The following is a 27,939-nucleotide window of genomic DNA, read 5'->3' as shown; positions in this document are numbered from 1 at the left end:
AACCTCTGCAATACAAGCATAACATCTCACAAAATATCAAGATATGCAGTTTTACTATTATAAATGACTTTTTAGAATAAAAACATATAGCTCATTAAGGAAGATTCACTTGACTTGCATAAGCGCTTATATTTCTGGAAGAAATATGGAATCCCATGAAGAACAAAGCAAAACAACAACAACAACAGCAACAAAAAAAAAAAGCAGCAATCAACAGACACAGGCTTCAAGCAAAATTAGAACTTACAATTTAATCACATTAAAAATATACCATTTTGTTTTCCAGCATCTTTCCCTAGGGCACTGTCAGCTTACAGCTTATAGCTGAAGAGCTCTAGCTATCCAATGAAGCATTTAAATGATAAAAAATAAAAGCAACTTTCATCTGTTTTGAGAAATGTTCTAATTCTATTAAAGCAAAATACTCAGTATACTGCTAGGGGCTCTCAGGATTCAGAGAAAGGTCACCTCACCTTTCAGCACAAAAGGGCTGAAATTACAAGAAGTGACTCCATTCTTTCAGACTCAACAGCACAAGGACTTCAGTGTTATTAGCTTTGATCACCCTCCCTTGCTTTTGATACACGACAAAGTTTCTTAAACACAAACATCTCATGAAGAAAAGGTAAAAGCAAAAATGTAATGGACAGTACCTTCTAGAGTCTACCTGCTCATCCATTAAATGAAGATAATTGCTGCATGCAACTTTGAAGGTGAACTTAAAAAACAGCAACAAATCTACAACAGTGGTGTGTGAAATATTAAAACTTCCCCCTCAAAAGGGTCAGATATATACCTAAAGGACATCCTAACCCTGCCAAGAGTTTTTGTATATTTTTTTGGAATGTCAGTTACATAGATTACATGGTAATTAACAGCTTAGTACTGGAATGAAATACAAATGAATGCAGCTGTCATAGCAGATGATGTTCTTCCACTGACAGGACAATGAATTGCTTCACAATAATAGAAAATTTTGATAGCCTCCTGTGTGTACAATAATTCTGGTTTTCAGAAGATATTCACCTTACTTCTGTCAACAGCAGAAGTCAGCAATATAAAAATACCCAGAAGTTTCAAGATTGTATCATTAAAGAAGCTTATGGGCAGATGAACGAAATTTACCAGATATGCGTTTGGATACTTACTGATCACTTCCCTCCTTTTCACAGACAGGAAAAAAAAAATCTCTTGAACAGAGCCACTGCCCTAGCAGTGACTAACAGCTCAGGAGAAGCTGCATTTGCATTTCTTTCTTTACTGTGTAAAGCTGTCCTGGGCCTAAACTGCTGGGTTTCAGTGGGCTGCAAAGGTGGCACACATGGCAATAGCCACAAACTGCCCTGTGCCTGTCAAAACAGTTACTAGCTAGCACTGAAACTGATATAAACAGTCCATTATATGCCAAATCTTGAACCAGCACAGCACCTCTGCTGAAATGCATTTAAGAACAAGCAATAAATGCTAGCAAGAGGTGCAGAGAATTAAAAAAGGAGATACTCTTGAGGAAACAAAGCTAGAAACACATGAGGAGAAACTGAGGAGATGCTCATGGGAAGATGTGCAAAGGAGATACTGAGGACACATGTGAAGATCCACCCTCAGAAGTTCATATGGTGCTCTAGGAAAAACTGCTAGATAAGTTCCATGGGACTTCAACCAATGGATAAGCTCTGCTAGAGTGGGTACACCTCTGCAATAAATGAGCCCCAGGGGTGACCCAACCAAGAACAAGCATACCCCAGGAACAACTACAGCCCATGGATAAACCACACCAAGGGTCAGCGACACTAACAAGCCTGACACAGGAGGGGCCACCCACTAAGAAACAAGGATATATATAACCCCAACCTCCTATGCAAACTTTCACCTCACCAAGAGAATTGAAATGAAGTGATTTAGAGGAACTCCCAGTGAAAACAAGCAGAAATAAGATTAGGAAGCCAGAGAGCCAGAGGAAGAGAGGCATCAGTTAAGGTGAGCTAAGGAAGGGAAAGTGTTTAATTTTTTGTTTTCTTTTCTCAATACCTCCATCAGTGTTTAGAAGTCTGTTGAAACACAGTAAGTTAAGCTCTGTAAAAGCATTCCAAGTCAACTTTTTGCCTGTGGTAGACAAAAGTAACATTTTTACAAAAGTACCTCAAGCTTCACTTAAACACTCAATACTCTCAATTAACTCTCGTAATAACCTTATCAATATTTTCCTTCCATCAGATGGTTTCATGTGAATTAACATCAGAAAGTCAAGTGTTAATTAAAAAAAAAAAAAAAAAAAAAAAAAAATCAGTGCAGCAACTTCTGCTGGAGTTCCAGATGATGTCATATTATAGAGTAAAACAGTAACAGGCAAATATTTAAAAAATACTATTCATGCTGAATCACTAAAGGAGGATATGGTTCTATAATATGATCTACTGGACCTGCTATAAAAACATTTAAAGTGTCTCTCTCGGTACATTTTAAAGCTTTATTTTAAAGTAATCTAACTGCAAATAGGAGCAAATTTCAACTTCAAAACATTCCATATAAAAGTCATTCCAAACTGGTAAAAAGAAACAGTTTTGCTGGCAGCTCTGTAAGGTGGTCTGGATTTAATGGTTATAATTTTTTGCTCGACCATGGTTCTCAGCCTGGTGCTTCTGACCAGCCTTTTATTGGTTAAGTGGGAAGTGACATCCTTCATCTTTTTATGCAACGCTGAAATAACAATTTGAAAGGGTATGAGAACCAATGCAATATATAAGATCATTCTTCAAATGAACATGAATATGACTTCCTCAAAAATGTGATGATGGTACTTGCAGAAATGATGCCCTGGATGCAGAGTAAGGCCTTGAAGAATGGAAAAATCGGGCCAGTGACTGCAAGAACCCTTTCCTCTATACTTATGTAAACAGGCAAGCATCATAATTTTCTTAGTATTAAAAAAAGACAGTGTTAGCAGTGTGGAAATAAATCATAAAGGGAATGTCATTTATAAGTTTAAAAAACATAATTTTATATATATATATTTTTTATACTTTTTAAATACAAAGTGCTTCTATACGTAAAGCAGGTTACAGTGTTAATGAGCAAATCCCTGTTTAGTTACCTTGATTACAAGGGTTATATATATGGCCACCATGGTATATTAGAGTTCAATTAAGTGCTAAGAATAGGAACTCCTTGATGCTGACCACTCATGCCCATTGCCAGCAATGGATTCATGATATTCGGGAGTATCTGTTTTAAGAACATTCTGTGTGAAAAAATATCTGAATTGTTAGAAGATTTAGAGCCTCTTTAAAAAAACTGAAGTTTGTAAGTAGAATGCCAGAAAAGAAGTGACAGCAATTACAACCTGCCAAGTAATAAATCCCAGCTTGCACAAGACACTGATGTTCAGGATACTGTTTGGTTGCACCTCAAGACAAGTTGCAATTAGGAGTTTAAAAAAGAATCCAAATTGGCATTACCTTCATGATTTTGCTTCAGCATACAGGGTCATCTGTTTAAGTATTTTATCCTGCACATTGCAGATTTAATGAATTAACTGGGGCCAGACAGGTTTAGAAGGCTTTTGATACTTGTTAACTTTTTTCCTCACGTCACAAACACCATGCTTGGATATCGCTTCTTTCTATTCTAGGCATACTCTAAAGACTCTTTTTATATTTTAGTCAAGTACAGAGAAGGGTTATTGCTTTTGCATAGGAATGCACTATGCTTTCAACCCTAAAATCCTGTTGCCACCTTTGTAAGTGATGCACTCACTCTACCTGCAGAGCTGGCAGCATCTCTCAAAACTACAAACATTCCTCCATCTAGCTCCAAGAATGAGATCCTCATCCTAATGAAAAAGCGTCACTTTCCCTGTGAAAATCCAGACCTTGGACATGGGCACGGTACCATGATCTGCAGCACGATTACCAGATCCAAACACTGTATTTCTACATCTTCCCTTCTCCCCCCACAAGCAACCTCACTTGAAGAGGTAAACAGATCTGGCTACTTAGGATCATATGTAACCAGTCACAGTAGTTCAGTACCAAGAATCTGTATCATAGTTCTTACTTCTTACTATTCAAAAAGTAAAGAACTAAGAATCATCAATGCCTAAATCATTTTCCTAAAGCATGTTTCTAAAACTAAATAAAAGTTCTCAAACAAGATTTTGTACCAATAAACGTCAAGACAATTTATGAAACTACAGAGTTTGGTACTTGCTACTGTAGTAAGTCACAAAAAAGGTGAATATACAGTTAGATCTTAGATTTTTTCGTATTTTGGGTAAGTTCCAAATATTACTTTAAAAAAAAAAATAAGATATACTTATTATACACACTTCAATAGCTCTCATTATGTAACAATTAAAATCAAGCCAAGACTCATATAGCATTAGGCCCTGGAAGAACAAACAAATTTGCATTAAATATAATTTAAAGTTCATACAGTGCTCAACTATACTTAAGTGCTTTGCAGACTCTTTAAAGAGAAACCAGCACAAAATTAAGCAACTTGTCTTACTGGAGACAGATTTTTAAAAAAAGTGGAAGATAAAGGAAAGCCAAACCACCTTTAACACAGTCTTTCATTAAGCACTGCAATAAGGGATAGTTAATAATGCAGGCTATTTAATGATGCACATTGATTACGTTGGCAGTCTCTGGCCTAAAGTAAAATTCTACTTTTTTTCCCTTAAAACATGAATCACAGAAATTTTACTAACAGACAATCCACATAGCCTAGTACAGTTATCCTAGTTCTCTTTAATATTAATTTCCCCCTTCCCCCCCGTAAGGCTATTTGAATTCCTGCTTCATGTAAATACTTGTACAATTTGGGTCAATTTAGAGCTAGGTTTTACTGTCAATTTATAAGACTCAAAAAACAACAGGGCTTCTAAATACTGTTGTAATAGCAATTAACGTCACAACAACCTTACAGAACACATTTTGTAAGCACCTTTCAGATTAACCATTTCCACTGCACATCCACCGCCTGGAATAATATTGTGGAAAATAAAACATTTGGTCTGCTCACACCAGCGTAATCATTAAAACTTGTTTTTTGAGAATTTGAGTTTCACAATAGCAAGTACCAGACACTATTTGAATAATTAGTTTATTTTTATTACTGTACTGAACAAATGTAAGCTCTAATATCTCAGTTCATCTCAGTAGTACTCTGTTCAGCTTTAGAAGCTTGATATGACTTGGTACAAGACGTCACATGCCGATGAAAACTGTCCCGCCACATAAATCTTTTCCCACAGATGTTACATTCATATGGTTTTATGCCTGTATGAATTTTCATATGGCCAACAAGATGGTGTTTCATTTTGAATTTCTTACCACAGACACCACACCCATAAGGTCGAAGACCAAGGTGCATACTCATATGCCGATCTCTCTGACTTTTGTGTGTAAAGCTCTTACCACACTGACAAGGATAAAGCTTATCAGCATGCGAGAATCCAGTGAGGGACGTTTCTTCTTTAATTCCTGCAGCCATTTCAATGCCTTCACCATAGCCTGTTGCTATCATAAGATCTTGTCTGTGAGCACTTAAATTTCCATCTGCCCTTTCACCAGAAAATTCTTCCATAGAAGAGCCATAGAAGTCAACTTGCTCATCATAATTACTTTCATCTGCCTGTTCATCAAATTCTGCTTCCATCTTTTTGTCAGCTATATGAAAGTCTTCAACACCTGAAGACTGGATTGAATGATCTGCCTGAATGGCATTCATGGATTCAGAAACTTGATGTTCATCATAAGGATTATCAACACCTTCACAGTCTTGTTCAAATCTTTCTGGTTTCACGTGGATCCACCGCTTGTGAGACATGATGCTGGGTTTGCTATATATAGGTCTGGTATATTGATATTCAGCACTATCACTAGTTCCTTCTTCACCATCCTGACTTGTCATTCCTGTACTAAGTCTGTCGTGCTCTGTTGAAGAATTACTGGGGAGGTACTCATGTTCTGTCAGTTGACACGATAGCTCATCTTTAGAACTCTCTTCTTCATTTTCACCATCCCTCAGTTCCTGCACTTTGTGGAATTCTGTCTGCCCTCCAGATCCAAGTTCAAAGGTTTCAGCAAGGCCATTGTAACTACTACTGCTTGGGGACTGATGGTCACTGCTATGATTCATCTTCTGACAAAGAACTGTTGGGTTTCCCTCTAGCACTTCAGTGCATTTATCTACTACATGCCACATCTGAAGGAAACTTGCTGCTGTCAAGTAACTAACAATCTCTGGAGCAGGCATTACCAGTCGACCTGTGTAGGTAGACAGAAGAATGTTTTCAAATACTCTTGGATTCATCACATCAGGCAGGACTATTCGCCTACTGTTTTTTAGGAGAACCTGATCACAGAAGTAAGGTGAACTAGCTGCAAGAACAGCTTTATGGGCTCTGAAGAGATGGCCCTGAACTACAATGGACACATCACATAATTGTCCTTGCTGGCGCTGCTGATTTAACTTCTGCAAAATGGTGCTTGAAAAATCTGGAAATTCCACTCGGAAAGAGCTTGATCCAGACTCCATTTCATTACAAATTTAGTGTTGTGCTGAAAGAAAGCAAACAACAAAAGATCAGAAATTCTGCTTAGTAAAGTATTAATCTCTCAGTTTCCTTATAAACTCATATGGAAGTCACTCCAACATTTTCCAGAACCTGCGTCACTGCTATATTTCTATCCCTGCCCCTCCCTCTCCCCCCCTTCCTCCTTGATTTCAACTTTCTCTTTCTGGAAAGTTGTACTGAGGAACAAATTGCTATGCCAGCATATTTAGCTGTGCTGCTTCTATTTAAGAAGACTTGCCCACTACAGCAGGAGCTACAGAGAGATACACCTTGTATACCTGTAATAATTCAGCAACCGTACACCAGAAGCTCAGCTAGTAATTCAGATATTAATGTTTACGCTTCCATGACTCAGATGTCAATCACAAAGTTGACAATTATTTAATAGTAACATTCGTTAAAATGCCTGCGTTACATCTTATATTGAAGTTTAATACGAATGTGCATATTGTTATCACCAGAAATAATAACCAGAAATTGAAGTGTAACAATGAAAGACCAACATTAACTATCTGAATAAACTAAGTTCATGCAACTTTTCAATTTGAGGTGTAAATTGAACATAACAAAATTCCAAAAGAGCTATGAAGTAGAAAGCAGTTTTTCCCATAAAGATGCTTCTGGTAAGTAGGAGAAAGTTTTAACAGATAGAAAGAATACTAATTAATAAGCAAAGAGCACACATATACAGGATTTAAAAGTGCATGTACTTGGTACAAAAATAGAACACGCATTACAAGCAGTACTCTGAAATTAACTGATTCCATGGAAACATGGAATTGAGAGGACGCGATTATAAAACTCTGCTACAGAGTCTGTACAGTAACTGTAGTACCTATAATTATATACTGTATATAATAATTCATATAATTTGTATATAATAAATGTATAATGTATATATCTACGCAACGAGCTATAGAAAAATTTAATAGATGCACTGCATTCAAGTGCTGGCTCATTGGCACAATGGTATCACTACTAAGTGGAAGAAAAACAGCAGTGCGTACTTACAAAATACTGTCTACACAGGAGTGATTATGTAAATCAACATTTAATCAACAGTCAATCGTTACATAATTCCTTCCTGACTGATCAGATGGTTTCCAGCTCATACTGTTGACATCTTTCCTCCACTCTCCCAAAGCCACACTGTTTGTTCTTTAAAGTTCCAAAGCTAGAAAAAGATGACAACATACAGAGCACAGGTGAAAACAGATAATTCCCCATTAACTTCGATCAAGATGAATAAGATTAACATAGAAGAGAGAGCACGGGCTCAGAAAGATACCAAAACTTTCAAGAAATACATGCTGAAACTCCTCAAACACTGAGGTGAGCATTGCCTACAGAACAGTAAAGATTATACTTTCAAATGCCTTTTTTTTTTTTTTTTTTTTTTAAATTAGAAGTACGGCATCAATGTGATTCCCTCACGTAGAATCTCTGAAGAAAACAGATTGGAAGGAATAGCTTCTTATTATGGAAATCATTTATAACAGTAAATAATGATAGCAATATATTCAAAAGTAAAAAGGCACTGTTTTTAACCAGTTTCCTTCTTTCTCAAAACCTTACACAAATTTCCCCCTGCTGGATAGCAGGAGGGACAGTAAAGACTGAAAAAAAACAAGCTTCCACTAAGAAGAAAGACAACCAAATGAGTAAGAATTCTGTAACTCAGCACTGAAACTGCCTGTATTCAGCAACATTAACATCTTCATGAATTCTCACTGCTTTACCGGTTGAAGCAATGATTCAACTGAAGAGTTGTTTACCCACTACCTCAAAATTCTCAGCTAAAATATGAAAATTAGTTTAGAGAGCTCCTTTCCTGCAGTGACTGCCTCACATAAACACTCTTCTGAGACAATTACCATGTCATATTAAGTGAAAAGAAGCCTAAAACATGCAAATGATAATGTCTGCAAGTTCAACTGTGCTTCAACTTTGCTTAAAACACTTGACAACATTACGGCAGTACTTCAGACACTTATATACAGTGCATGTCATGAAATGCATATTTTTAAAATTACTTTTAAAAAATGTAGGCACATTATTTCTTTACATCTTTTCAAAGTACTCTCAGATTTAAGATTGTATTTTTTCCTACCAAAAAAAAAAAAAAAAAAAGCAAAATTAACTATTTAGGAAATATATCGCCTCAATTGCTCTTTAAGAGCAATTGCTATAATTCCTGCTTGTCTAAGCTGCCAGATATCAGCAAGTACCTAGCATGGTTATTCACCAGAGAAACAGTTATGGGCGGGAGCAGCCTTTCTTTTATAAGTTTTAAATTTTCATTAAAAAAAAAACAAAAACAATACCAAAGCTATCAAAAGATAAGTGAAAATTTTTGTTAGTAAAGCCATTCAAAAATGCCTTTTTTTTTTCCCCAGAAGTTTCAATTTCTTCTTCTACAGCCTGCTCTATTGCTGCATTTTTTCTTTATTCTTGCTCATTAAAAAAAAGTTTTTCTAGCGCAGCTCACAGAAAACGCTTCACTTCCACGCTGCGATACTGAAACACAGGGCACGTATTATCTGCTTAAAAGTAATTTCGTAAACAACTAGCGTACGGCAACTTCAGCCCTCCGTCAAGCTTTCGAAGGAATCCCTTTCGTTCCCTACGCCCACCGAAGCACCCGCAGGGACGCCGCGGGGAGCCACGCGGAGGCGTCACGGGCACAGCCACAACCCAACGGCAGCTCACCGCCGCCGAGAAAAGGGCCGGGAGCGGGGCGGGCCCAGGAGCCGCCTCATGGCTCTCTGAGGGAGCGCCCCCCGGCAGAAAGAAACGCAGAAGCCGCGCGAGGCGGCAGCAGCGGCGGGAGGCGGAGGGGGGGGGGCGGCAGGGCGGAGAAGGCCTCACGCACCGCCTGAGCCCTCAGCCTCGCGGCTTCCCGCGGCCTATGCTCGGGCAGCCTCTCACCTGCGGGCCGCAGAGTCTCTCTCATAGTGGGCCGCGACCTCAGCTTCAGCGCTCAATGCGGCCGACACAGCTCAACCAGCCTGGACAGCCCCGGAAACAACGCTTCCCCGTGAAAGACTTCCGCATCCCGGTCACCTGACGGCCCGAGAACGGCTCTTCCGCTTCCCGCCCGCAAGGCGGCGGGGCGGGGCGGGGCGGGGCGGGGCGGGGCGGGGCGGGGCGGATCCGTTTCGGTCCCGCCCGACTGAGCGCCGCGGGCGGCCGAGTGCCGGCTGTGTGTGGCTCGAGTGTGCTGCGCGCCGCTGGGCCGCGGTGGTATCTGATTAAAGGACCCTCTGCTCCGCTCCGCGAAATTCCTCGGTCGCTTTGTGTGCACCTCCTTAGGATCTCCTCAGTACTTCTTCCCTGGTTTTTCCCCAAGTCTTTGAAAATGAAAGGTGGTGATCGCCAAACCGAGGGGCATCTCAGCAAGGCAGACCTCTGAAACAGCGAGCTCTGTTGGAATTTTTTTAGTGAAATTTGAACTTGCCTAAAAAATTAGTCAAGTGGCAAAAAGGGGTATTGTTATAAGTAGCAATAAAAAGGGAGAAAAAATGCCAGTCGTTGGGAACCTGTATGCTGCTGAGAAATCCAGGAGGGACTGGGCATTCTTGAATCCCCTGCAGAGGCAAATAAATGACAAGACAGAATTACTAATATGTTATGTCATGTCTGCAGGTGAACAACTGGAAAGTCACCAACATCAAGGCACTATCTTTAAAAAGATTAGTTTGTCGCTTATCTTAATGGTTTTGTGATAATGCACAATTGGTTTAAATATTACTTTCTTTCTGTGGTTTGATTTTGAAATGGATGTGTAGTATTGTCACCACAAGGTTTCCCCAAAGAGTCCTCATTTTTCTTTATTTCATCGCTACTCTCCCTTGCAATTGTAATTGCTGCTCATCTCTAATGTAGACAATTCCAGGAGGGGACAACCAGAGACCAACATGTGATTGAACCAAACCAGCAGTTTTCTGGCTGCTTAGTCGTGCTCTACACATGCTACCAGCAGATGTAGCAGCCCTGCTACATAACAAGAATTACTCTACAGTTGGACCACTCAATTGGCCGTGCAACAAGTACGTACACAAAGTTTCCAAGTAAGGACAACTTCCAGCATAAAAATAGATCAAAAGTTACTCTGAACTCTCCAAACAAACCAGTGGCGTTCATGGTAGTGTTATTGTGCCACAAGACTAATGGAGTTCATAAGTCTACAGCTAGTTCTATTTCTGTAAGACACTGAGCCTCCAAACAAAAAGTTGGTAAGTTTTTGACAGTACTGTAGCTAAGACAACAGATTACTAGGCATTTCTATTTCTGGGGAAGATTAACTTCTGAAACTTTTGGACTCCTGTTCTAAAAAAAGGAAAGGGAGTTCAAATTAAGCCTGTGTTACTGTTAGGTGCCATATCATTTTCCCACAGTTGTTAAAGAAGCAGCAGTACTTGTGGGTTTTTTTGTGTTTTTTTTTTTTTTTTTTTTTTTTTTCTCTAAAAGACACTTTTGATGTAAGCAAGAGTAGTGCCTATTTACTTTTGTTTCGAAGTTTCTCATTCAGTTCAGTTTTGTTAGAAAGAAAACCCGACTGAGATATCTGTATGTATGAAAGTCCAGCAAAATAATTGGAGCTATCTGGCATAAGCAGTAACTGGTATACTTTTCTTAGTCTTTCCCTGTTTAGATCTTCTGAACTTACCTAAAAATAGTGATGAATTCAATGTTAGCTGGATGCATAATCCTTGGCTCTCGTTATGAAATGGTTTTCAAGAAAAATAGATGATTATATTTATCTATTAAAGCTATGTGTCAGTGAACTTTGTTTACTGAAATTTCTGTCTGTCCACCAACTACCCTTTAGATAGTAGTGTTTCACTAAGGAGGGAAAGGCAATAATCAGGAGGTTATGCAGAAGGCATTGTTTCTAGACTCTTTCTGTTAATTCTGGCATAAATAAAGTACAAATGCGCTTGATTGCTGTTTGAATGTTTTATACTTAACTTTGATTAAAGATCCCGGGCTGTGTGAGACGGGTGAGACGGCACAGTGCAAAGGAAAGACCTCAGCAAGCCTCAAGAATGTTCGATCTCTTTCTGACCCAGCAGATGGTGCTGAAGGCTAGGCCAACAGCATGTCCTTGATTAACGCTTATATACCAAATGCATGGAGGCTGCAGGAGGTTCATTAGTTTATCTCTCTTCAGGTTTTTCGTTTGTTTGTTTATTTGTTTATTTTCATTTGTTTTAAAGAATGCTTGGTCTCTCATGGTCAGCTGTAAGACACAGATGGTGCAGTTCCTGGAGTTTTAACTGCACTGTCCCAGAAATTTGTGCTTTGAAAAAAAATGCTTTGAAAAGGAGAAAAGCAATTAGGACTAATGTGCCTGATGTAATTCCCATTAATATTTAACCACCAAAGTACAGAAATCTATGGTCACCATATTAGACATCTTCAAATAGCAAAATGACAATGCCAGATGAGGACTAAAAATGGATGGTATCTAAGGCGTCAAATCAGTAACAATGTAGAAACTGAAAGCTGAGATGATTCTTAACTCTCATTTTGCTTGTTTTCTGTTCATGCCCTAATCCTTCTAAGCTTGCTGATCATCATTGTTCTCCCTTGACTTTAGTCAAGCTTTTTTTCATATCAGTGTTGTGGTTTTTTTTATCCTCTGTAGTCCCTGCTGTGATTCATTTAAATGATTTGTTTTTAAGGTGGATGGATTTACATTTTTCCTGTTATAAAGTTAATATTCTAATAAGTCAACTGAAAGGAAGTTCTTTCTTGATGTTTAATGGGCTGACATAGGTGTCTTTTCAAAGCATGCTTATTTTGATTTTGTGACAGAGATACTTCAGATATTTCTGCTGGTAAAAAAAATAAAATCTTATAATTCTTACAACAACTTTACCTGCACAGACAGACAAAAAGTGTATTCATGTCTGTCCCATAGTGTTCAGATACCCTGAAAGTTGTTATCTTCATTTGATCTAATATGATGACAACAGTACCTTGACGTACAAAGCCAGGCTTACCTATCAAACTAATGGGCAACCTCTGGTACCTGGAACTCTTCTTAGTCACACAGTAAAGTTTTCTGGTTTAGAAAGCTTGATTTCTGATGTCACACTCCCTGCTCAGATAAAATTCTGATTTTCCGTGCTGCAGAACTTGCCTCAGATACTGCAAGAAGGGTGCTCAATTTTTCTTTAATCTGACTCCAGTTCATAGTTTTTCAATGTTTCCTTCAAGTTTGAACAAAAAATTACACATCTGTAATTGTAAAGGATAGCTGATTTACACATCACTAAATTTGTGTTTCACATTTGTATAAAGCTGTATATTTTAGCAGACAGGCACTGTCACTGAATCTGTGATAGCACTATTGTTCAGAAACACACCAACCCATTTATGTCCACGTTATCTGACATTACTGCAGAATTAAAAAAAATCTGAGCATTGATATTCCAGAAAATAATTATGACTGTATCAAATATTTATTGTTTGCTCAGAAGGATGAGAATGCCACATGGTAGAGATAGTTGAGATAGGTATGCTTTACAACGCAAGAAAAAATGACATGCAGCTTTATAGTGCTAACCAAGAATAGGAAAGTATTGAGTTCCAATACACCTTTAAATTTTAAATACATGCATGCTGCAAAATCCCTTGAGCAAAACTTAAATTATGCATTGCAGATATATAAATTTTGTTCTGCTTCTCCGAAAAAGGGAAACTGTATATTGGGAAGACCATGTGTTGAAAACAGACTCCAAAAAAGATGCTTGCAGAAAACAACCAACCAAACAAAAAAAAACATTTATGATTCAGCTATAGACCTGTCTTTATTGTACTTATAAAATATACATAGCCTTTTATTGAATTGCCTGCTGTTGGAATCTGCAAGAATTTTATTGCTTTTTACTGTCCTGGAGAGGAATAAAGCAGCAGCCTCTGTGTAATTTTATAAGAAGCAAGGACAGTAAATCTAAAATTACTGGATATAGGATTGATAATAAAGAATCCTGTGATGACCAAAATTTAGAAGTTTTGGAATACACAGTGCCTGTGTATGTGTTCTTCTCATCAGTATTTTCAAAATATCTTCTTTTTTTTTAATATATATTTATATCTGAGCATATTTCTCATTTCAGTGTTTTACACATTGAACTATTTTAAGCTTTCTATTTACATGTTTCTCATGATAAGCACATTAACCTGTTCCATTATTAAATCAGGGTTTCATTCTGTGCACTTTACATCTGTTTACTTTGAAATGGGATATAGTTGGCTCTTTAATATGATGGGAATTAGTAGGACTTGGCCATTTAACAAGATACTTTCTCTCTCTTTTGTTTCCTCTAACCCAAGTGAAGAATCAGAGGATAAAACCCCCAAACTCTCCCCAGTGAAGCCAGTAGCCTGGAACTTGAAAACCAGTCTATAATTCTAAAGTAAAATGAATAGCTTACAAACCTTCTGACAAGATGTACAGTATGCTGCTGTTGTCTTTGTTTCCAATCTTGGGAACCCTCTGAGTCTTTCAAAAATTTCCTGAATATCAAGAGAAGATTGCTGGACCATTATGTGACTAGTTTTTTTGTCACATCCTTTCACAAGTGAAACGAAAGTCAAAGAAAAAAAATATTTCTCCTCCTATTCTCCAAATACAACAAAGCTCAGCAATGCAATCAGTTTAACAGTGTGAGGGAAAACATGGAAGAAAACATTCGTTTTCCATTGTATGGTTTCTGAGTTTCAGTAGGGAAAAAATATTCTGAAGTTGATACTATTATATATGTAGTTGGTACTATTATATTTGTACTATTGGCTCCCATTCTGGAAGTTCCCCCAAAAATTCACAGTTTAAGCATTTGATATAGATCAGTCCTAAGTTGATCCCTGAGAAATGAGGATGCACACAATCAAATTGTTAAATTATCAAATTTTCATGATGGGGAGTGAAGAAGAAACAATAATCCCACTGAACAATGAAGAAAGCAGTATGAGACACAGATAACTAAGAAAAAGATAGATCTGCTTAGCACAGAACATATGAGTAAGAGACTGTCTCCTCCATGCTGTCACTACCTGAAAATAACTGCATCTCTCCAAGTTGCAATGAAGTACAGAATGGCACTGGAGCAATTACTGTACGATTTTTGTGTTGTAAACTGTAAAGTCTTCCAGTCATAATAAGACCTGACCTGTTTGCAAATGCCATTGAAATTTGAATTTTACAGAGGAATATCATAGAAATCTCACATGGCAGAAAGATGCTGCTCTATATGATAAAGGGAAGCCTTTCAAATCTAAATGTTTGCAATCTGAAACATTGAAAAAAATCAGATTAATTTAACCAGTGAAACAGAATTTTAATGTACTTCCAGGTCAGCACTTGTTCTGTATTTTGGAATAGGATCTAGTAAACTTTGTGTCTTCTGCAGAGAGTTTGTTAAAGTTGTAGGGAATGCACATGGCCAGGGTAGCTGGACAGTTTTCTCTTAGCAGTTTGAAGCTTTCTCCTGACAACTGGCATGTGCTCTTGTTAAAATGGAGCAGACGAATGAGTGTGCTAAAATGCAGTTAAAAAGAAGCGGCTCCCTTTCCATTTGTATGAGCTGTCATTGTCCATCTACAGATTTTACATTATGTGGTGATTGTGAACAGATTTTAGTGGAGCACTTGAAGACCAACACTCTGTGCTTTGGACTGAATTACTGATGCTGAAAGATTGGCTTCTGAAATGGTTCTGAAGAGCTGAAAACTAGTTCAGTTTTTGTGATGGGCTCCTGTTACTGTGTCCTACTGCAGGGAAGTTAAGGCAGCTCAAATGGTCTACAGAATGAGTCTACAAAGCCCTCTCATAAATGGTGGTTGTTCTGAATAAGTTTATTTGATATCTAACAAGAAGTATGTACCAGAACAATTTGCAAATCTCATGAGTTTTGCCTATTTATAGGTGAAATTACTGTTGCTCTTCCACAGGTGTGCAGGCTGGCTGTGGCACTGCTGAGCTTATCAAATTTACCTGAGTTTGGCAGTGGGTCTTGATAAGCAAGGGATGATCATTAGTCAGGTTCTTTTGCATGAACTTCTACTTACCTAAATAACTAAAGTCGAAAATTGCTATGCTTTCAGAATTGTGTGTTTTGCTACCTGTGTCAACTTTTGTCTCTTTTTGGAGGTACTTTTTTATGGCAGCATAAAGATAACCGTGTGCTGGTTTGCCGTAACAACTAATGTAGGGGTGTGTCTTTTCAATTAAGTGAGAAATTTCAGGTATGGAAAAGTAATGAGAATTCTGTTAAAGTATTTTTGTCTTCCTTTGGAGGCTATTGGCACTTTTTTTGGTCTACGGAGAGGAAAAGTGGTATTATTAAGAAGTTAGTTTTTGCTTTGTTAGGCTGTGAAGTAGATAAAATCTTTCTGGAGAATTTTGATCTAATTCATTGTCTTGCTTTGATTTCTATGTCTTTGCAAAGGGGCTCCTCAATCAGAGGAAGATTCTGTGGTTATATCTACTACTCTAAAAGAAAGTTGACATGTTTGGGTCAACAGAAAATTTTCTACATATTCTCACATTTACTTCACTTTGACTGCTGTAGGTTTTTTTTTTTTGTTCGGCTTTGTTTTAAAAAAATACACACACATACAACAAAAGCAGCAACTTGGCAACCAAGTTAACTATACTTTCATGTTAAAAAAAAAAAAAAAAAAAGTGATTTTTTTTCCCTTAGAAAATAACAGCTTTTCATTTCAGTAAAAAGAATGGGATAAATTCTCCCTAGAGTGAATTTGAGCATTCTCACAAAAACCTGTCAGAAGAGGTAAGTGTCTGTATGGGAAAATCCCATTAAAAAGATTCTATAAAACAAAAAACATCTTAGTTCTGCTTTAGTACATCAGTTGAGGGGAAGCATGCATCCTTATTGTCAAGACATTGTCTTTGGCAAATATATCACTGTCATTCCTGTCAGCGGTGGTGAATAGAACTTGCATCCTGTAGGGCAGCAATGGGAACTAGCAAGATGGCCAAGGCTGCGCTGAGAAACTGGGGATAGATAGACTTTGCCTTTCCACTCTGTTCTTACAGCAAATGCAAGACAGCTGTGTACAAACTGTCATTGCCTGGAAATACTTTGAAATTCAGTTCTAAGCTGTGGTTGTTATTATATAGGAAAAAAGTAGAGTTCTGTGTCATACATCAAAAAATGTGTCTTATTCTGACAGTTCTTTACTCAAAAGATTTGCATCCTATCTGAATTTCTTTTGTTGTGTTTTTCAAACTGCATGGATGCTTGTGAGAAGTCACTTATCTGGGGGCACCATGGCCAAAAAGACTGCTAAAAATGATTTTGCATAGCATACTGTATCCTGGTATCATCAAGGCACAGCTTGAAGCCAAAAGTCTGCAAGTAAATATGTATTTAGGGATAAACTGATGCCAGGATCCTACAAGAATAATTTATCAGATACTGGGTCTTTAAAGCTCTTAGATACTTGATACCTGCAAAAATTCAATTAATTCTTTCATGTCAAACAAATCTCATTTTAAGTGTCCTACTGTCTAAATTCCAACATGAAGCCAGGAATGAGAATAGAGCATTGTATTAACACTGATGCCGTCTCTTTTCTTTCAGCAACTTTGATGAAAAATGAATTCAGAGGAACACGGAGAGAATTTAAAACTCCAGTCATTGTGGGGAGAAATGTAACATCAATTTTTCCTGACATACCCAGCCTTGAGAGTTACCACTGTTCCAGGGGTTGAAACTTTTGATGGCACTGGCAGCAAGAATTGTCTATAATAGTGCATCCTCTGAAACTTCTGCTCTGTTTGTAAAATCATAGAACCATAGAATGGCCTGGTTTGCAAAAGGACAAAAATGATCATCTAGTTTCAACCCCCTGCTATGCGCAGGGTTGTTAACCACCAGACCCAGGCTGCCCAGAGCCGCATCCAGCCTGGCCTTGAATGCCTTGAATGCCTCCAGGGATGGGGTGTCCACAGCCTCCTTGGGCAACTTGTTCCAGTGCATCACCACCCTCTGAGTGGAAAACTTCCTCCTAATATCCAACCTAAGCCTCCCCTGTCACAGTTCAAAACCATTCCCCTTGTCCTTGTCCTTGTCCTACCCACTCTCGTAAACAGCTATTCTCCCTCCTGTTTATATGCACCCTTCAAGTATTAGAAGGCCACAATGAGGTGTCTCTGGAGTCTTCTCTTCTCCAAGATAAAAAAAAAAAGCCCAGTTCCCTCAACTTTTCTTCATAGAGGAGGTGCTCCACCCCTTTTTTGATGCAGCCCAGGATATAGCTGGTTTTCCAGGCTGCAAGCGCACCGCACACTGCTGGCTCATGTCCAGCTTCTCTGGAGGTGAAAAAGAAAGCACTTCTCTGCAGAGCTGCATAGACTGCGAAGTATGCTGGGAAATGCTTATGCAGGGCCTGCTCTTTGCACTGATTTGCTGTCTTCCTGAGCCTCATGGACATCAGCTGTATGCCCAGGCATGAGTGGTATGGGTTGCCTCCTGGTGGTGCTAGGCCAAGACACAAGGAGGTTGTCTGTGGGGCTGAGCTGCTGGAGAAGCCCAAAATGAGTGTTGCCAGCCACTCAGACACTGGCATTAAAACCAGTTATTAATTTGATTTTGGTCCTACAATATGAAGTACTCCTTTAAAATCACTCTGGGGGCAGGGAGCAGATCTTGTACATAGACCATAAGTAGCCTGCACATACAGAATTCTGAGCATCTGATTGAGTTCTAAGCAGGGCAGCTTATAGGCACTGCTAACTGCTAAATTAACTCAATAGATCACTCTTCCTGTGCTGGAATCAATGACAGTGTTTAAAGGTCTGTTTTTCCAGTAATGAGTTTCTAACAAAGCTGCCACTAAATAGTTTAGTGTTACGTGTTTTCTTCTTTATTGATTTCAATAAAAATGCTAATTTGGAGATATGCTACATTGTCATTTCTGAGTGGAGGCTAGTTAGTATAATGAGTGGTATCACTGCAGCACAATGGAAACATTAAACCTGCCTCGTGCCTAGAAAACAGATTGAGTTCAGCCGTCAAAGGAGAATGGTCCAAATGCACAGTCTACATAAGACAAAATGAGGCAGCAGGCAGGATGAATGTTGATTGGACAGTGTGTGAAAAGTGCAGCCAAGCCAGAATCTTGGTTCTACTTGGCTCATGAACACCAGTGCATTCCTCCAGACCTTGTTGGTGTATTGCTATGCCATGTACCTGACACCACTACAATCCTTCTGCATTTGTAAGGGCAACAGCAGGGGGCTGGGATGCACAGCTGCTGCAGTGCAGTAGGAACACATACTTGGTCTTTCTGGAGCTGTCAGGATTTTGACCTGTTTAAGAAGAGAAAGAATGCCTGCTTTATACACCCTGCTCAAGTGCTGGTTCAGAGGACTGGAGGCAGGGCTGGTTCTGTTGGTGGGACTTCACACTTGTTCTGTGCAAAGGGGTGGAGATTAAAGCACTTTAACATCTAGAACTGCTGCTGCTTCTGAATCAAAACTGCTCTTCCCTGTGCTCTTGGACAAAAGCAGCAGTAGCTGGATGAATTAGCCTCTTCACAGAGAACTGCTTAATCCACTGAATCAGGAAACAACGGAGAGCCTCTCAAGTGCAGGTGGTTCCTTTGCCTTGGATGCAGCTAGCAGTCAAGGGGATTACTTCTTGGGCTCACCTTTCCTTGGGTTTAGATCCCAATCTGATCACTGCATCCTCTTAGGAGTTTTAGGATTACATATGCTTTTCAAACTGACAGGGCCAATGCTGATGAAAAGGCTGCTATTGCAGAATTTGATGCAGTAAGTGCTGTAAAAGCTTAACAATATAGAGCCTACCTAGAATGAGAAAAGCTTTAGTGTCAGACAGTGGTATGTGGCTCCAAGCCATTTATGACTGTGAGCTTTTCAAAAAATTCTAGCTTTGGAAATATTAGTCTAAGCAGTTCAGGGTAGTATTTCGGGAAAGGCTTTAACTACTGTAATTCTATCACTAGTAACAAAATTCCAGTTAAATACCTGAAGTAAACAGAGACATTCTTAAAAGGATAGTTCAGATTAAAAACAGCATTACTTTGGCTGTATTAAGGGTTCCCTTTTTTCAAAATAAAAGGATTAAACAAAAAATCTATTAAAAAAGTCACCAAAACACAAACCAAATTAAACATAGTCTGACAAAGAAGAAAATCTGTTTAAATACTAGGCTTCCTTCAGTGTATTGTAATGGGAGCATGCAGCTGCCTGCTAAGGACTTTGCATTTGCGTGGCATTCTGGGTTTCTCAATGCCATGCAAAAAAGGAATCAGTCTTCATACCAACTACATGAAGGGCAGCTGTGTGCAGCTGCAGACCACAGACACTGCAGTCAGTCTGAAGACTCTGAATGATTTCCTCAGGGAAGTCTCAGTTCCAGCTTTAGTGCAGTGTACTCTGAGCACTATTCAGAGCTCTGTTTTGAGGATTACTTACAGACTACATAGTGCTGTGATCTAGACTTTCCAAGAATAAGAACATGCAGGTGAGGTAATATCTCTATGAGAACATGGTTTGGTTGTGCTGTTACAGCAAAATGGGAAGTCTCGCCATGAATGAAAACACATACAGATATCAGGATTTTAACAATGTGTACATTTTAAAGAATGTGTACATTCTTTATAAAAATGTTTGTGGAAATCATGCCTTTAGCTACAGGAGACTTAATATGGATCAAGACAAAAATGATGTCTCTGCTCTCTTTTAAAACAGAGCTTTTGTACTTCCCCCATAGTAAGGCAGTGCAAGCCACAGAGCTTATATGATACAAATGTATCCAATTGCCCTATCCTGTAGCGTTTTACTCTAATTTAGTTTATTGTAGCCATAAGATAGTGATGCCTTTGCTATCTGTTTAACTTCCATATCTTGTTTCCTCAAGGAAACACTAAATACTTGAAAAGCAGTACAGATTATGCACATGTGTACAAAGCTGTGTACACAAGAGACTTCATTTACAGGTATAAAGACAAGCAGCATGTGGACACCTACTTTCTCATTTTGCCACATTTCAGTATCAAGTAAGGGGACACAAGTACATAGGTGTGTATTTCCAGCTACACGGTCTGATAGGAGAGTTCTTAAATTTTCATCTCTGCTTATAAGTGAAATTGGTCAAATTATTATAGCTTAAGTCAGAAACACAAAAGCTGCTCAGCTGAATTATATTTGGCACAAAATGAAGAATAAATCAGATGCTGGCTCCTCTTTCGAATAAGTGCTACGCTCTGTAGAGCAAAGATCAAGCCAAAGTTCACATTATCAGCTCCTGTACCTCACCTGGGGCTCTGTTATTGATAGGTCTGTCATCCTCCCTAATATTGGATGGGTAATAGCAGCCGATGATTAGGCCACTCTTGAGCTATTAACTACATTTCTTATCCCTTTTTATAAGAGCTTCTTAGTCAGCTGGGAAACAAAGGCTGCCTTCAGTGAACAAGAGCCCAAATTGTGGTCCTGCATCCTGCAACCTGAAAGACACAACTGTTACACTTAGAGGAGCCTCCGAAGTCAGCGAGGGGGTGGATGTCAAAGGTTACCCAGTGGTGTTATCTGAAATGAGTGGGCTCTTACTACCTCTCGTGCTGACAGAAGCTCACAAAGAAATTGTAGAAAATTGCCTGTTTTGTCAACATTTTCTCGGGAGGTTTATAAAAAAAAAAAAGGACTCTAATTTCAGAGAGTTAAAGGGGCTCAGTCAGCCTAGAAGTGACTGACAAACACTCTATTATTCATCTATGTAAAAAAGTGATATTTTATATCATTTCTTTGAGTGATTGTTAAGTGAATGGCTAGTGACACTGACATGAAGAATAATCCTGGTAATATTTCCAGTACTTGTTTGAAGGCAGATCTACACATTTGTTAACATTGACAATAGATACTCAAAAGGCAGTAGTGATGAAAATCCAGATCCCAATACAAACCCAAAACACTGGCAGGGATCTTAGGACCCTTAGATTTTAGAACAAGAGGATTGGGAACAAATTGTACTGTGGTGAAAAAACAGGCACACATCCTCCTTAACTAAACATTTCACCTTGGCTAAAATTACAGATACAAACAAAAGGATTTCTGTTGCATTATGTTTAGAAACACAGTTTTCCTTCCTGGCTCTTGTTTCTACTGAGCAACATAAATTTTCTGTGTGGACTGTTGGAAATGATTTTGCAATAATGAGACAGCTGGTAAGCTTGAAAAATAAAGCTCTTGCTTAACATTAGATATGCCAGTAATAGGGGATGCACTGTGGAAGAGTCAGATCTATAATCCTCAATGGTGTCTCGATTACATTTTCCTTATACCTGTGGTTTGGAGGCTGCCCTGTGTAGTTTAACTTCAGTGATTCATTGCTGGCATCACAGGGAAGAAAGTCAGGGTTAGCAGAATAAAATTCTAACTTGCCTCCCTTGTCATAAGCCTGCAAAATAGTCATTTTCCAATTTAAAGCTTATTCTTGGCACTATATGGTCCTGTCACATTTTGCTGTGTTTATTCTGCCATCAGGATAGTTTCTGCATTAAGCAAACAAGTAGCTGCCGAGCCACAGCCATTGTCAACCAGTACACCAACCTACCTCTGTGATAGATGCTTATAACTCTGATGCTCCTCCTCAGCTTTTTGTGTCTCTAGGGAGACACTGGAGCCATTAGTTGGAGCAAAAATGTTTTATGTTCATACACAAAAATTAGGTACACCAAACAAAAACTGTTATAATTTCATTACTTAGATACAAGATATAGGACTACTGTTTCAACTTCTCTCCTCAATCTTAAAATGATACAATAGGAAAGTGCAGTGATTCCAGAGGCAGGAAACAAAAGAATTTGATTTTACTGTAGATAACTTAATTCTGTTGAAAGAGGAGATGGAAAAAGAAAGAACATAAAAATGACATCTCAAAAAAGTCAACAGAAAATCATGCTCTCAAATTTATCCTTTCAAATAATGTAAGAACAAATACAGCTGAGGGCCAGAAACACTTCTCTCACAATCATCTTGTGGATTTCACAGTCACAGGGCATCACTGAAATAGATGCTCAGCAAGTTAAAGAAGTGAAAGAAATAACAGCCACCGATTCTTCTACATCTTTGTAGAGGTATTAAATATTGTTGTTTCTGGTAATACAAGCACTAAGCAGTGTGTTTAGTGGGAAACTGGCATTGCAAAGGAGAGTAGGTTAGACACGTGGAATGCACTGCTGTTGGAAGGGTGTGGAGGTGCAGATTGGGCCTTGCTTCGACTCTCCTCTCTAATCTGAATTTCTCTCTTGTATCATAGTCTGTCACATGCTGCTATTTCAGACATGAAGAAGGCCTGTATCCCCTAAATCTTGTCTGTTCCTATTGTATCATGCATTGTATAGTAAAGTAGATAATTTCTCAATACAAGATTTGTTTTTGATTTCATTGTTCTGTCCAGAGAAAAATGCTCTCTTCTCTTCCTCCTTTTCACACAATGAAAGTTTTTCAGTCATCTCATCAGCAGGGTATAAAAGGTTTATTTATATTTTTAGCATTTCTTCATGAATGTCAGCTGCGACTGCACAGGAATTAGTCATAAAATAAAAGGTGACATTGGATGATTTTTGATTATTGCCTTCAGCGGTTAGTTTATAAATAGCTTAGCATCTGTATAGCTGTACTGAGTAAGACAAACTGCTAAGTCATAGTTGTTATCAAAGTTGAAGTAATTACTGTGTAACAACAGAACTAGCAGAACTAACTCTTCACGCTCAATGCATTGCAAATGCAAGAACAAAGACATTAATTTTAATTTCCCCTATGAGAAAAAACATAATACATATCACATTGTATTTGTGCCATTAGTGCTGGTCGTACTTCACTACCTGGGCTGTGGCTGTTATTAATGGAGGCACAGACATTGCTTTTGGACAAAGTGAGACAGCTGTGGAGCACAGGAAGGTGCAGGGTAGGGGAAGGAGCAGCAGACTGTGACCATCATTGTCAGCTGTTCATGTCAGCCAAGCTCTTCAGACCAAGCCATGCCTGTTCTCTCTTAGCTTGCTGCAGCTTTGCAGCACACTGAGTATATTTCTCTTATTTAGACACCATTAAGAGCTCTAACAAAATCTTACATCTTGATCATTTAAAAAATAATTTCCATGATGTTTTCCTCTTACTGCCAGTTTTGCCAGGTGGGAGAATGACAGAATCACAGAATCACAGAATAGTAGGGGTTGGAAGTGACCTCCAGAGATCATGGAGTCCAGCCCCCCTGCCAATGCAGTTTCCTACACCATGTCGCACAAGTTGGTGTCCAGGTGGCTCTTTCCAAGAGATCCCTGTCTTTTTTGTACTGGGGAGCCCAGAACTGGACACAGTGCTCCAGATGAGGCCTTACCAGGGCAGAGCAAAGGGGGAGGATCACCTCCCTTGAACCTGCTGGCCACGCTCTTTTTAATGCACCCCAGAATGCCATGTGTATCAACAATTTTTTACATCTAAAGTTAAACATTCATATCCATATGTGGTTATATGTCAAGAATATGCTTCGAAATGTGATACTCTGTATGTGGAATCTTCTGATTCATTTCATTTGGGGACAATGCCACTCACCTGGTGATCTCTGCAGTAACATTCTCTGCTCTATCAGAGCAGCAGGTGTTAGCTCACTAGTTAACCATTTTGCTTCTTCACGTAATAAGACTGTTTTCAACCATACAAACATTCTTCAGAGAGAATGAGCAAGAGAATATTTCAATGAATTTTGATCATTTAATCTTTTAATTTTATACCAGCATTCTGTTCTGAATCCACACAAAATGACAGCTGTTAGAGACCCAGATCTTGGATGCTGCTGCTGAAGGACTATATAAACATTGGCAATAATGTTTGGTTTAAAACCATAAAACCAAGTGTTTTCCTAGGCACATCATATACAATTAATATTTCATAAGAATTCAGAATGCCTGCTGTCATAAATTTTATTTACAGCCAAAATAATTCAACTTGCTTCCATTGACCCTTGACGTCACCTCAATAAGATCCAAAAATCTTAGGTTAGAATCAGCAGCAAGTAGGTAGAAGAGCTAAGCAGCAGTAGTCTGCAAGAAAGCCATTGTTGATATACCAGAGCCATCATAGTTTCCCAAATAAATGTCAGTCAAGCTTATTAGTAATGTGAAATTAAAACATCTGTTCACCTATGTGTTTGGTTGTTTGTTTTTTTTTCTCAAATACAGCTGTTTTTAGATTTTTAGTCCTTAGGTAGCCCCTACCTACCAGTTATAGGAGCAGTTTTTGTCAAGGTAGAAGTGGTGGAAGTAATCCACCTTTTGGGTAGCATCTTTTGGGTAGCCCTTGAGAAGTACACAGGTTGGAATTACTCAGTTCAGTTGCAGTCTTAATTTAGCTCTGTTTACTGATGGTGTGTTTGTTTCATTGATGTTTTTTGAAGAGTGATTTTTTAACCCAGATCACTCAAAAAATTCAGGTTATAGTGCAGTTTCAGAGCCAGTTATATGGGAACAAACGAGGATGAAGCAATGACAGAGCATGACAGAGAGCATATGAGAAACTTCTCAAGCATAGCCCATAGCAAGGAAGCTGCAGTTTGCGAGTTTATCTTCAGATGCTAGTAATTGGACAGCACCACTGTGGGAATGTTCTGAACTCCAATGCACGAACCTCAGATGTGAACACACCCTTGATACTTGCTCTATAGTGAATAAGGGCCACTGTACAATCAAATGTCTGTCCACAGCCATAACAGTGAAGCAAAAAGAACGTGGCTGGCAGTGATGATGCTGGCTAAGTGAGTTGTCTGTCTTGGTCACTGATTTACAACAATGATAGGGAAACACAGTTATCAGCCGCTCCAACCTCCCATATAACACAAAACACGGGACATCCTGAAAGTCATTACATCGGAATTAGAGTTCATCTTAGTAAGGGCACATAATATCTACTACTGTGTTTGATTTTATCAAAAGAATAAAACTACTTAGTGCAACATCAGACAGTCTAGTAATATTCTTAATAACTGTGAAATCATGTATATAATGAAGTTGTGCATCATTGCTTGAAGACTGGACTTCTTTTCATTCTCAGCAATGGTAGGTAGTGCAGATTTACCTGCTACAGAGCACTGGGGAATTTCTCTGCAAATATTTCTTTTTATTTTTTCTTTTCTTCCTTTTTTCTTTCTTTTTATCCCTTTCTTTTCTTTCTTCCTTCTTTTTTTTTTTTTTTTAATACATCCTTTAATATGCTCTAAAAAGCCTTTCTAATGTGAGTTTTCTCCCAGTGTTATTAATTTTTTTATTACAGATCTTGTTATTTTCAAGGTTCCCAAAGGACCTATTAACAGCAGACTTTTATGGAAAGAAGCATGGTTAAACTGGTGAAAATAACTGTGCACAAGTTATAAGTAAGTAATATAAGCTGCAGCAAGGATGCTCTGTGTTGGTTTAATCTCCAAAATAGCAACAGTTCAGACATGTAATTGCATTTTTTATTACTTTTTTTCATAGCTGACTAGTGTAAAATATGTTACCAGTAATATATAACTACTAAAAACTTTTAAGTTTCTTAAGCCAACATTAGATTTCTTATCCTATTGGAAAGGAAGGTCACTCAATGCACCCTTCATACTTGTGAGGAAAAATATGCTATTTTGGATGTATGTTGGATACATACCTCTATTTTTACATTTTCACAACATCAGCATTACCTGAAATCTTTTCTGCAGTAAGAAAGGTAAAGAACTATGAATAATTTATGTTTTTTCATGACATTAATTGTTTAAAAAGCGATTTTCCACCAAAGGGATTTTATGAGGAGTCAACTTGGCTTGATTTTTAATCTGACTCTTACTATTGTGGACATACAGGTCTTCCAGTCCCTGCCCCTTCCTAACATTTGCAACATCGTGTGCTGCTCATTGCAGTGTGGACATGCTCCTTGACTGGTACAAGTCTGGCAACACTGTTCACTTTCGAGTTTCTGGTGTTTCATCAGCATCCCCACAGGTCCTGTGCAAACGTATTTTTCTGATCCAAGGATCATGAAGAGCTGTGCTCATTTGTTCCAGAGCAGCATTTCTCCATGTTTCTAATCAACTTCAGACAAGCAATCAGGAGACTGCAGATCAAGGCCAATGGAGCAAAGCTGGACATTCCTATTCCCATAAACATAATGGTGAAAAATCAGCAGGTGACAAATGCCTCATTTCTTTCTTTATTTTGTGTGTGTCTCCGTTAGCACTGATGGGAGAGCCTTTCTTATGCCTTGGACGTTCAGCTAGTACTTATTCTCTGTTCTATGAATTTGCTGGTAAATGCCCTTTAAGATCTGGACTAACTCTGAGATTTAGCTTTTTATCAACCTTCAGTGATCTCTAAGGTCTTGCTTGTTATAAAATGTCAGGAAGACCAGAGCCAGGTGCTTTCCCTAAAGCTTTGGATCAAATATCAAGATAATCTATTTGATCTGAAATTATATGAATATCTTGAGAAGAGAAAAGAAGAAGTGGAAGTGGAATAAGGTTAATTTAACAAGTTTGTGGTTATCCAACCAAAATTTGGCAGCAGTGAACTTTACTATCACCACTTGAAAACACAGCAGATGTGTATGGTATATAGAATATTTGTGGAATGAGAACAGTCCCACAACATCCAGTTTGTTTTCCTCCTGCACCCAGTTTATAGCCCTGATACTGATGAATATTTTGATAGAAAAGCATTTACTTTGTACTGTAAAAAGCAGACACAAGGTGTTGCCCTAACAGTTGTATTTCCAAGTACGTGGAAAGATAGGAATTCTCTTATCATTTCAATTAGATTCAGTTTGAGGTATTATTTAAAAATTCCCTCTAAAGCTCTCATAATTTTCTGCTCCAATACTGCAGTCTGCTTTTCTAGACTTCCTCCCCCTGTCAGAACATTAAAGATCATTTACATCTGAGATCCCTATTCATCCTGCTGGCTGACTTTTCTGCCTAAAATGCAAGCATTTTGTGTCTTTTTCACAGTTTGTAGCACCTTATTGCCATACCTCACTATTTGGGTTCCAAAGCTACCTTCAGTCACTATCCATGCTTACCCAATATTCAAAAAGCCTTTCAAATAAAGATGTTTTCCCCACGCTTTCTAGGCTGTAAGCACCAACTGATGTCTCACATTCAGCTTTTCATCCACCAGTACCACCAGGTCCTTCTCCACAGTGCTTTTCTATATACACTCATTGCCCAGACTGTGTTCATGTTTGGGATTGCCCAAGCCTTGCTGCAGGACACTGCACTTGGCATTATGCTGAACTGCATAATATTTGCATGGTCTCATACCAAAAAATGTGG

General features: G+C 38.5%; 1 protein-coding gene across 2 annotated transcripts; it reads right to left on the bottom strand.

Annotated features, from left to right (window-relative positions):
• Positions 1-843: 843 nt before the first annotated feature.
• ZBTB43 (zinc finger and BTB domain containing 43) lies at positions 844-9,648 on the bottom strand. 2 transcript variants are annotated; one of them, XM_042830929.1, is made up of 3 exons: positions 9,509-9,648; positions 7,592-7,754; positions 844-6,563 (listed from the first exon to the last, which is right to left on the bottom strand). In XM_042830929.1, exon 3 carries the CDS (start codon positions 6,538-6,540, stop codon positions 5,146-5,148), a length of 1,395 nt encoding a protein of 464 aa, XP_042686863.1. In that variant the 5' UTR covers positions 6,541-6,563; positions 7,592-7,754; positions 9,509-9,648; the 3' UTR covers positions 844-5,145. The 2 variants fall into 2 exon arrangements, with proteins under 2 accessions (XP_042686863.1, XP_042686862.1); XM_042830928.1 differs by lacking the exon at positions 7,592-7,754.
• Positions 9,649-27,939: the final 18,291 nt, after the last annotated feature.

Source organism: Centrocercus urophasianus, unplaced genomic scaffold (assembly GCF_019232065.1).
Source record: "Centrocercus urophasianus isolate 14NV4802_14NV808 unplaced genomic scaffold, USGS_Curo_1.0 seq_34, whole genome shotgun sequence".
NCBI lineage: Eukaryota > Metazoa > Chordata > Aves > Galliformes > Phasianidae > Centrocercus > Centrocercus urophasianus.
Note: the sequence above shows the minus strand (reverse complement) of the source record. Positions and strands in the feature narration are given on the sequence as shown.

Excerpts from the sequence above, each read along its gene's own strand:
- ZBTB43 (XM_042830929.1), bottom strand. The coding sequence starts at position 6,540 with ATGGAGTCTGGATCAAGCTCTTTCCGAGTGGAATTTCCAGATTTTTCA.